Source organism: Ostrea edulis, chromosome 9 (assembly GCF_947568905.1).
Source record: "Ostrea edulis chromosome 9, xbOstEdul1.1, whole genome shotgun sequence".
Lineage (NCBI taxonomy): Eukaryota > Metazoa > Mollusca > Bivalvia > Ostreida > Ostreidae > Ostrea > Ostrea edulis.
The window spans coordinates 9,806,520-9,818,200 of record NC_079172.1 but is presented as its reverse complement, the minus strand read 5'-3'; the positions used below and the strand labels follow the sequence as shown (position 1 = coordinate 9,818,200).

The window sequence follows — 11,681 nt, the reverse complement described above, 5'->3', positions numbered from 1 at the left end:
ATTCCGAAATACTCTGCATGCAGTATCATGGCGATTTATTTCGTGGTCGTTAATTTATTGTACGGGATTATTAGTAGACAGTGAGAATGCAATTCTTAATGTTATAATATTCAAAAACAGTAAAATTTAAATGAAAAAACATATAACCAGTAATTTTTTTCTATCTCCTTGCAAGTTTAGAATTTTCATGTGACTCAATTATCGCTTTTATTTTTTTAAAAAATTATTTTCAAAGTACTTGAAATAATTTCAATATTAAAAACAAAGTACAATAAATCATTTACAAAGCAGACAATTGTCATTTCCATGATGTCCGGCAGTTTAAGTGCCAATTAATCAATAAGTAACCGTGTAACAAAGCGCATCACGAACACGTAGTCATGATTCAGTAATTAATAGTGGGATGTTTTAATCTGCCGAGATAAGCTCCTTTTTATGGCAAGAGAAATATTCATCCAACTACGAGATGAAGCCCATTTAAGAAAAAAATTAGACATTGTCTTAGATAATTTTGTTTTTATATTTTTGTTTTGCATCCCATACCAGAAAATTTTCGCTCATGTTTAGACGCCACCGGCTGCAAGTGAAATGACACAAATTTTGACCTTCACATGGCGCTTACAGCCTTAGCAGGGGACGGGGGTCTGTATCATGTTAACGCCCAACGTAACGACACGGGACCTCTGCTTGTAGGTCACAGCCGGACACTTAGCTAAGGAGCAGCCATGACCGCATTCTGTATTGACAGATGAGTAAATCAAACAGAACTTCATCTTTTTAGATAGGCATAGCATGCTGGATAAATATCTGCTGTTTTATATTATTAACCATACAAAGTATTGTACACGAGATAGATAACAAATGAAATTAACGCTCGTAAATGTACAACTACATTACACAAGAGATATATTACTGAAATGACGTCCACGAATTTACAGTATGAGATTAACAAAGTAAACGATTGAAAATCATTGAAGGAGGGATGATAATTGTTCAAAGACTAACGCGATTGGTTTCCAGTACAGGTAGATTGATAACAACGGTAAATGATTTAAAGTGCCAGCTAGAAATGTGGGTATAAGCACAGGATCGAGTCATATTGACTTCTGTCGTTTTAAATCACGATTAAATTCCTGTATATAAAAGTGAATTAATGTAAATCCAGTCAATGCGTGGATATCAATCATTATTCAAATTTCAACTTTGTTTAGGATTTTCATACATATATATCGCTCATTGAAATCATCCCTGAAACTATGTACTTCATTTGTAAATATTTCCTCTATCATACAAATTCCAGTAATTAAAGTCAGCTCGATGTTTTTACAAGTCTTACAGAGATGATCAAATCGTCCTTGACCCCCTTAATGGCATGTCTAATTGGTGCATTATCGTAGTTAGAAAAGTTATGGAAATGTAATCGTTTTTCGATTGAAATTACCATCCAGGCCACGTGTAATCAAGAAGATTTATATTTAAAACAATAACCATCAAAATGCTGTGGTTTATAAGCGATTTATTACCTTACACATGGCTGAAAAATATCCTCATATTTACAAAAACAAAAGTCCCTGTCTAGAAATAAACGGACACAGCTATTCTAGATACAGTTCGATAATTACAATGTCCACAATGTCAGTGCGCGCTGTACACCTCTGTAGTATTCTTATGCCTCATTGAGTAAGTACGCAAAGACGTAGATAAATCCACACAGACTTCGGGTGACTGATCAGCAAAAATATTACAATCTCTTGGCATCACAAAAATACAAACTTCATTGGAATCGAAAAATCAATGGTCAAATGAATTTAACCACGCACAGCATTAGCAACACCTCTTTTATAAGTCCCTTTTATATCAAACAAATTCAGGAATTTGATTGGCTAATCTACCTTGCCGTCGACCAAACATATACAGTGGAACAAGCAGGTACAGTCATTCAAAGTTACAACACTTGTGCTTCAAACTAAAGGATTTACAGACACGTAAAAATGATAACGCACGTGCTTTTAGTTGTATTGGTGATTTTCTCGATATACTTTTACAGGTCTGTATTTGTTTTTTTAAACCCTGCATTTCTGCATTGATTAACGCAAGCTGTCGTAAATCTCTTTACAACTTATGAATGAAAGATAATTTTACTACGCTCTTACTACGAAATGAATGTCCAAGATGCATTAAATTGTATTCCTCGCGTAATCACCGTTGGTTAATATAATGATGTAAATTTCTAATTTGTGAATGCTAATTAATATATTGTTTTTTATTAATGCTTGCGATGAATTATGCAGCTTGATATATTTGTATTTCATTCAGTCTTTATGCTCACATACATGTATTTGCATCATTTTACATCATGTTACATTTTCCATTTGCAGACAAAGAAAGGGCAAAATGCAGATTTTTGAAAAAATGGGTATTCCAGGCCCCAAACCAAATTTCTTGTTTGGGAATTTGCTGGCGTTTTGGAGAATGGTATGTTTTTTGTTTTTTTTTAATTTTTGATAACTCATCTGGTTATTTATTTTATCATAATGAATACAAATATATTTTCCCTGCTTGAAATAGTCCTTGTCTAAGTATCGTATTTCATACATTGCAGCCCCTATTTAAGAAATATCAAGAATGGTACAGAGAATATGGAAAAACTTTTGGGTAAGCAAAATATTTATACATATCTTAAAATACTTTAAGAACTTTAAAAAGATTGAGCATTTACGAATGATATTTTTTCTTCAATTTATCCAGATATTTTGAGGGGCCAACACCAGTTTTGGTAACGGCAGACGTAGATGTTTTACAGCAAGTGTTCATAAAGCAGTTCAAGAAGTTCCATGCAAGAAAGGTATTAATCATTTATATGTCAATTAATGGGAAATTTTAACACTTTGAGTTTAATTTTCCAATGTAATAGGGTAATTATATCAAACGCCTCAAAGCTTGAAGAAGATTACCACAAAATGTATCTAGCCATGTCAAAATGTATTTCCATAATTCAGGAATGCTGGTAGCAAGATAAAATTAACCATGAAATTTCCGCTTTTAATCAAAACTCTTGAGTTGTGGACCAATTATGTCCCTAAATATCTTTTCTAATATATTAGACTTTTTAAGAGCATGCTCGTCTTACTTCTTAAGCAAAGTAAGTGGACACGATTGGTCTTTTTATATCTGGAGCTCTAATATAAAGAATCATGAATGAACGCTTGTAAATTGGCAGATAAGGAAATTCAGAGTGTCAAAAAACCCATCATCCACAACGCCCAGTGAAGACCGACATTGCACAATGTTAAAAATAATTTTAATAGCTCAATGTATTGATATGATTCCAATTTATTTTCTTGTCAGGTTTTCCCCGTCCAAGTGGATCCAGACGGTGATGAAAATGTTCATATGTTTTTTGCAAGAGGAGAGCGATGGAGGCGACTGCGGTCCATAGTGAACCCAGCCTTCAGTTCTACAAAAATGAGAACGGTAAATATCTTTAAACTTTATATCTATTATCTAACTCAGTCTTTATCAATCTATATCATCAGTATACCAAGCAGCGATATATAACATAGAAGCGATATTAAAGGATTAATTATGCAGGGTGTTTTATTTTTTAATTTGATTGTTGCAAATCGTCTTATATTCTGAATGACCCATTATTCTTTTTATTGAGCGTTAAATCGCTATCATTTTTAAGTCGTAGGTGGATTTGATTTGTTCTATTGATGATGGAGATTCTAAATTAAGACAAAAATACAAAAGGCTGAGTGAAACCTTCAATATCAATATTTTGTCAAAGTAAACACAGTGGGCCCGTCGTTATGTTTAAAAATCGATGAACACTTTATAATTACATATTTAATTTTTGTTCTGTTTTGATTTTCTCGACAGATGACACCCCTAATTAATCATCGAATTGACCAACTTTTAGACATTGTTGATGACCATAATGCCAACGAGAGGAGCTTCGACAGTTATGAGTAAGTAGAAGTCCCTCCCAAATTTTGCGGCTTGCGGGTCGCTTTTATCAATGGATGTATATTTAATTTCATCACGAACATATGATCGTCGGGTACTTGTTTACATTTCGTGAGTGAAAAATCACGCTAGAACGGCAAATATACGTCAGAGTTTTAAAACAATGATCGATTTGACGAGTCCTTTTTAGCTCTACCGTGCTAAATGCCTTTCAACAATTTTATCAAAATTTGCTTTTTGTCATATTTCAGATTATTCCAGAGGTTGACTCTGGACACAATTGCAGACTGTGGCTTTGGTATGGACACGGACGCTCTCATGAATAATGATGATGAATGCATACAAAACTGCCGAGGGGTGATTCGAGATACTACAAAACGACCTATTCTCTTCTTGCTCGGATGTACGTATTAAAATGTAACATTCTTGGAATAAGAATTGTTTGCTTACCTCCTATTTCTTTAATAGGGAATGTAGACAAGGTGAAAACTTTTTCATTTTCATTGCAGTTATATTTCCCGCCCTCCATCGCGTGTGGATTAGTATTTACCACTTAATGGGGCTTATTTCATTTAACCCTGTGTTTTGGTTAGAGGACAGCATGAGAAAAATCATCCAGAAACAGAAAAAACATAAGGTAAGATTTATTATAATTTGATTGTCATTGAAAATCATTTACACTACATTTACAGTAAACAGGATTGTTTAAATGCACCAAGGAGGTAATAATTTACTTTCACTTTTGCCAGCCTTCCAAATCGAACCTCTTGGAACTCATGCTCACATCTGAATTCAACCCTGAAACAAATGAAATCGACGTAGGAGACGTTGACCAGAGAGATAATGTTGTCAAGCGGCGATTGTTGACAAATGAGGAGCTGGTGGCCCAATGCCTGCTTTTCCTGTTGGCTGGTTACGAAACAACTAGTACCACCCTGGCCTACATCATGTATGAAATGTCGGTCAACCCCGAGGCCCAGAAGAAACTCCAAGAAGAAATTGATGATTATTTTCCTTATGATGTAAGTTTGAATGGCATATCAGTACTTGTTAATACAGTCTCACGGATCAGATTTTTTTTCCATACAATTATAGATGCAGTTACAGCATTAACCTTTTAATGAAAAATGTTTTAAAACAAATTTTAATGTTTTAGGCGGACAATCCAAGTTATGATCAGATTCAAAAAATGGAATATTTAGACATGGTCTGGTGCGAGACGCTTAGGAAATATCCACTTGCTAGCACGTGAGTTTTATTTGTTATTATCAATTTCACTAAAACTTTAAACATTCAAATTGAAGTGTATTGTATCTTAAATTCTTTATTTTTCTCCAGTGTTGTTGCCCGTCAATGTATGGAAAGTTGTAACATCAATGGAATTAATATACAAAAAGGCATGCTGGTACAGGCCAATGTATGGAGTGTTCATTACAACCAAGAACACTGGATCGAAGACACACAGAAATTTATTCCGGAGAGGTAAGCAAAAAAAAAAATATTGTCTGTATACTACGGGAGATAACTGTCGTGATCTTATATCTTTAAGTGAACGCACCAAGATTTAAAAAAAATATTTTATACGTTTTGCAGATTTACTGAGGCGAGAAAATCTGAAAGACATCCTTTGGCGTGGATGCCATTTGGAAGTGGTCCCCGAACGTGTGTTGGACTTCGGTTAGCGCAATTGGAAGGGAAAATGACAATCATTCGCCTGCTTAAAAAGTACACGTTCGTTCCCTCGGCCACTCAAGAAATTCCTATCCAGTTTGTAGAAGGAGCGACTATTTTACCTAAAGATGGTGTAAATGTGGCTGCTGTCTTGCGGAGTCCGTAGACAGTTGTTTCTGAGGGAAGAAAAACATGCAGTATTAGACCGAGATTAAACAACATTATACCCGTCCGTAGCTTGCCAACAATCCATTTACAATATGAATATGTCTGTTTTCATGAACGGTCCATGTGCTTGAAGATAAAGAATTACTTTAAATGTGAAAACAGTATCGTAGACAAGAGCTGTAATTTAAATTATTTATATTCGGAGAAAATGTTTGCGTGCGTGCTTGATGAACAAAAGTATTTATTGGTATGTGAGAATGAGAATGTATAATTATGTATAAGTGATACTTAACTTCATTATAGGGAGGGAGCAGTCCATCGACAAATAAGCTGTTAATAGATTACAAATGTTGCCGGTTGTTATACAATGTACATAACTGCTGTTGAATGTTTCGGATTTTTCCCAAACAAATTATTGTGTGTTCTTTGTTGAGGGGTCAGTGTTCAGTAGAAAAAGCATTATTTACATTTAAGACCAAAAATGTACTGTATAAAGCCAAATCATTATTATGATTTTCATGTCACCACTTGTTGCACATGTTTTAATACTGAGCAAGACCGGAAATACATATTGTCCGAGAAGGGCAGCACTCAGTTTCACGTCAAATTGAAACACTTGTCACATCATGTATATCTTTTCATCCCTTACAAGCTCATATCGTGAGTTGATACGACTAGTCTTTCAAATATTGTTTATTTATTGTTTATTTATTTATTAAAACAAAAATAAAATTTTGAAATAAACATTATTGTCTTTGAATAAAGGTGGCATTCTCTTCAAACTTCACTTCTGAGGAGCAGTTCAGATTCGTGCAAGGGGTTATAAAAATAATGAATGGAATATAACAAATATATCAAATTCTGTAAATATTACCAAATTTTAATAAAGGTCACAAATGACTTTAGTGAAAAAGGATATATTTTATATATCAATAAAATATGTAATATATCATGGATAAACATGAAAGGATTCCAAAAATGCATTATATACAAAGGGGTTCTCTTTTGTCCCCCTCAAATTTACATATAAAGACTATCAGTATATATCAAGAACATCAGTGTATAATAAAAACAGAGGAAGAAGTACGAGGAGACCCGAGACGCATTTTACAACTGAAGAGTCACGCATTAATCGAAAATAAAAAGAAAACAATCATGCTTGTGAAGCTCTATGTTCCCGAGCGTTGTCAAGTCCAACAGTGGCAAACTTGACCTTGAACTTTACCAGTCACATAGCTTTGACGATTGTCTTGCAGGGCATTAAGTACTTATGAAGATTTTAAAATTAATTTCAAGTTTATGACCCAAGTTTAGGTTTCCAATAGAGAGACAAGGATATGTACAGAACAAACACGATCCCCTCGACATCAAGGCTTTAACAACGTGAGCAGAAATGAATGAAACACGCTGTGAGAATATTTTTGGAATATTCAAATGATCAAGGAATTCACGTCATCCACTGGAGATACGCTTTTCTGGGTTCCCGTTTAGAGAGCCGAGTTACGCACAGAATTGTTGGTGTATAAGCAAAGCTTGCAGTTGTTTGTTACTGCAGGGTATAGTGAGGAGCAAAACGCGGCCAATTGATCTGAAACGACCGACTTCCGGTTTTTTGGTGCGCTAGCGTATCGAACGTAAAATTCTCTTTAATCGTGAGTTTGTGATCCCCCGTTTCGTTTCACAACATCGATTAATGTTGATGCTGTAGATGCCGTCAATTATTACTGATATGAATGAAATTTTTTCACTAAAATCACCGTTCAATATATTCCACCAACGCACCTGTTGTATAAATATAACTCTGCTTTTGTGGCCATCTCATTTGGTATGAAAACATCTCCCGAGGCGTCTAACGATAAACAGGACCCACATCCAGAAGCACGACAGCCTCCGCATTCGTTTGAAGAAGGGTTACTTTTGCTCCTGTTTAACAATAACATAAAGAATGTAGCGATGATAGCCGATTATGTCCAATTAAAGCATCAGGTACCACGGGGATTTGTAGCCATGCGAGACATATTAAAATGCAAAATATAGAAATCCTATGATATTTTGTCGTCAATAAAATGTCAAACGTACACTGAAGTCAGAGGACGTAATTCCGATATGTCATGTGGTTATAAATAAATGATCATCATATAATATCATGTAAAGATAAATCTACTTGTTTTGATGCATGTTGCATTTAAGTTTGAGAGACAAATGTTATGGTGGTCATTGAAATTACTTTATACAAGTCTCAAATGCATGGTTATTTAAGATATTATCAATAATTAAGGTAGATTCACCCTCATACCTTTTATGATGTCATAGGTTTTTGCAAAATCTTTATTAAATCAAATTTGCGCATGGTGGAAACATAGTTTTTGGAGGAATTTTATTCATTGGATAAAATTTTTAAAAAAAATTGGTAAACTATTGAAACTGAAAAAGTTAATATTTTCCATAAATAATTTATAATTTACAAAAAATTGTCAAGGGTCATGACTCCGACGCTGGTATGTCTATTATACAATAATTTCCCTGATGTCCACAATTAATTCATAGATATTATAAATTAGCAGGTTTAAAAAATTTCACATTAAAAATTCATCATTTTAACAAGTTTTTATTTCCACTTATTATTCTGTTTAACGAAATAGTGCGATTTTCTGATGTTAACACATACTTCTATTTATGTATGTCTGACATCTTTAAAAAGGTGGCAACATGCAGATTTTCTTTGGTTATTAATTAAATTAAACTTTCTTGAATGGACATTAATAGTTTTTTTTATTTTGAACCATCAACATTGATAAGTCACATGAGGATGGAGCTACTGAATAACTTACGATTCATAAAACACTCATTTTGACCACACAGAATCTTTCCAGTGTTGCTTCCATGGGTCTTAAGGGTCACCTGAGTATCACAAAAAAGAGAAGTTCTAAAAACTATTCTAATCAAAAAGGATGTTAAGAAATCGTAACCGGGACAGATGGATATATTTGTAACATTTGAGAATGCTCAGAACTTGGCAAAAAGAAAATGGTTCTGACCACGTTTTACCCGAGACCGGTGACCGCTCCTTCACCAAACGCTCGGCATATCGATGCAAGGGTGGCGGGTCTTTCGGATGATACCTTTTAAACCGAGGTTCTGTGTCACGGTAGGCGTTGGTACGATCAAAGCCTTCCCGGGTGTCATATAATGCACACCTTGTGAAGGCTCCATATATAAGTGAACATTCTCAAATAAACGTAAAACAAAATGAGAATTGCATCTGTATGACCGCAACAATATTGTTACCTGTATAACTGACAAATGACCGAAGGAACAATCACACTGTCTGATCATAGGTAGCCTTTGTGTCAAGATTTATCAGTTACAGTTATCAACCGGATATAACTAGTGACCTTCTCTAGATGATGTTGGTACAGGGCAATAACACTTTATGTGCTTAGTATGAGCTTTGGATATCTGTTGCAAGCATACCACATTGAAGACTACGGCTGGAGCAAATATGTTTAACGTTTTTAGAGTAGTGACTTTGCTCAAATGACATTGGATCAGGTCATAACATATTCTCCGGTCATATTGCGCCTTAAAATTTGATTATACGTTTCAGCATTTACAAAGAAAATCCAAGCTCATTATAAATATGTACCCAATTGTTTTGTTTATATCCTCTCGAACATTTTCAATCATATTGAGATACCATCGGTTGTACTTGGGTATTTGGAACCAAAGAATAAATTCAATTGACATTTTGCAATTGGTGATTACCCAATATTCTTTGAATTGGCGACGTCTCTATATGAGTGTAAAACATATATGTCCCCCATGGTGCAAAATTGAAAGGGTTATACACATGCATCATGTAATTGATAGCAGTATCATCAATTCGAAATATTGAGCAGACAATATTTTCTTATATCAGAGTGGATTTACCATGTGACCTAAAAATCAATAGGGGTCATCTACTTCTTATTCTGTACCAGTGTTCCAAGTTTGGTGTCAATCAAGGAAATAATTCTTGAAATTTTGGAGACAATATCTTACTACATGTATGTCCCGTTTAACCCTTGAACTTTGGCCACATGACCTGAAAATCAGTAGGGGTAATCCCGTGGGAACCTGGTTAAAAAATTCCTCAGTACCCCTTGCTTGTCGTAAGAAGCGACTAAATGGGTCGAGACGAGACGAGACCGGAAAAACCGAGCTCCCGTGTCACAGCAGGTGTGGCATGATAAAGATCCCTCCATGCTAAAAGGCCGTAAGCGCCGAGCATAGGCCTAAGATTTGCAGCCCTACACCGGCAATGGTGACGTCTGCATATGAGTGAAATATTCTCGAGAGGGGCGTTAATAAACAATATTCAATCTATCAATCAGCAGAGGGTAATCTACTCCTTGAGATTTACCAGTGTACCACGTTTGACGTCTGTCAAGCAAAGGGTTCTCAAGATATTGAGTGGACAGTATATTCCTATGTCCAGTTTGACTCTTGGCCTTTGATCATGTGACCTCAAAATAAATAGGGGTCATCTTCTCCTGAAGATGTACCAGTGTAACAAGTTTGATGTCTGTCAAGCAAAGGGTTTCATTATATTGAGCGGACTGTATATTTCTAAGTCTAGTTTGACTTTTGACCATGTGACCTCAAAATCAATAGAGGTCAACTTCTCTTGAAGATGTACCAGTGCATCACGTTATATGTCTGTCTAGCTAAGGGTTCTCAAGATATTGAGCGGACAGTATATTCGTATGTCCAGTTTAACCCTTGACCATGTGACGTCAAAAGTAATAGGGGTCATCTTCTCCTCAAGATGTACCAGTGTACATGTACCAAGTTTGATGTCTGTAAAGCAAAGGGTTCTCTAGATATTGAGCGGTCAGTAAATTCCTATCTCCAGTTTGACCCTTGACCATGTGACTTCAAATTCATTAGGGGTCATCTACTCCTCACAATATATCAGTGTACCATGTTTAATGTCTGTCAGGGAAAATCGTCTCAAGATATGGAGCGGACAGTAACTTCCTATATCCATAGTGGATTGACCCTTGACCTTTTGACCTGAAAAACAATAGGGGTCCTCTTCTACTCATAACCAACCCACATATGAAATATCATTGCGATCAAGTGAATGGTTCTCAAGATATTGAGTGGACAACATGTGGTCTACCGACCGACCGACAGGTGCAAAGCAATATGCCCTTCTTCTGTGAATAGGGTATAATAACAACTTATCCTGCCTCAGATAAAAATTTTGGAATTACTTTGGCTTAAACCAATACTACATCTACATACAACGATATTATGCCTCTTATTAACCTAATATTGTCAATATGCCCCTTCCACGTGGTTTACTGACCACCTTTGTTACTATGACGTCATGAGAATACGTATACCCTGTCGCTGGAGTCAGCGCATAATTTGACGTCATAGGTACATGTATACGAAACAGAGGAATTCATTTTTGAATTTACAGTTTGTCGAAAAACTTGTTTTTATCCCGTTGTTGGTGATTTAAATGTTGCAGCCACGTTTTCATTGTTGTACGTTTGATAAAGTATCTCACGAATACATACACACACTGTAGGCCTACATTGCAGTCATTTATTATTGTTGTAGGCTACATGCACACTAGATAAGCATCAAGAATGAATGTCAATATGCCTTTGATGTAAACGTAAAATCATCGACAGGATAAATTCGTTATGTAGGCACTTAGCGGGGTAATATGGAGATATATCGGGTCTTTGAAAACAAAACCCATAAAAATAAGATTTTTTCAAGGACCCCATATATTTCCATATTACCCCTCTAAGTGTCTACATAACTTATATTATATTACTGTGTGTCTACATTGGGAGGGGATGTTCCGCTTTGCG

General features: G+C 35.3%; 1 protein-coding gene across 1 annotated transcript; it reads left to right on the top strand.

The window, feature by feature from the left end:
- Positions 1-1,858: 1,858 nt before the first annotated feature.
- LOC125658894 (cytochrome P450 3A24-like) lies at positions 1,859-6,552 on the top strand. The gene is made up of 12 exons (XM_048890335.2): positions 1,859-2,047; positions 2,379-2,475; positions 2,603-2,655; positions 2,749-2,845; positions 3,349-3,474; positions 3,883-3,971; positions 4,221-4,372; positions 4,479-4,606; positions 4,719-4,991; positions 5,126-5,217; positions 5,308-5,451; positions 5,563-6,552. Exons 1-12 carry the CDS (start codon positions 1,992-1,994, stop codon positions 5,804-5,806), a joined length of 1,551 nt encoding a protein of 516 aa, XP_048746292.2. The 5' UTR covers positions 1,859-1,991; the 3' UTR covers positions 5,807-6,552.
- The last annotated feature ends 5,129 nt before the right edge of the window (positions 6,553-11,681 follow it).

Bases quoted from the DNA above. Each gene is read 5' to 3' on its own strand.
- LOC125658894 (XM_048890335.2), top strand. From the start codon at position 1,992: ATGATAACGCACGTGCTTTTAGTTGTATTGGTGATTTTCTCGATATAC. The intron at 2,476-2,602 runs GTATGTTTTTTG...CATACATTGCAG, and splicing joins TGCTGGCGTTTTGGAGAATG to CCCCTATTTAAGAAATATCA. The intron at 4,992-5,125 runs GTAAGTTTGAAT...TTAATGTTTTAG, and splicing joins ATGATTATTTTCCTTATGAT to GCGGACAATCCAAGTTATGA.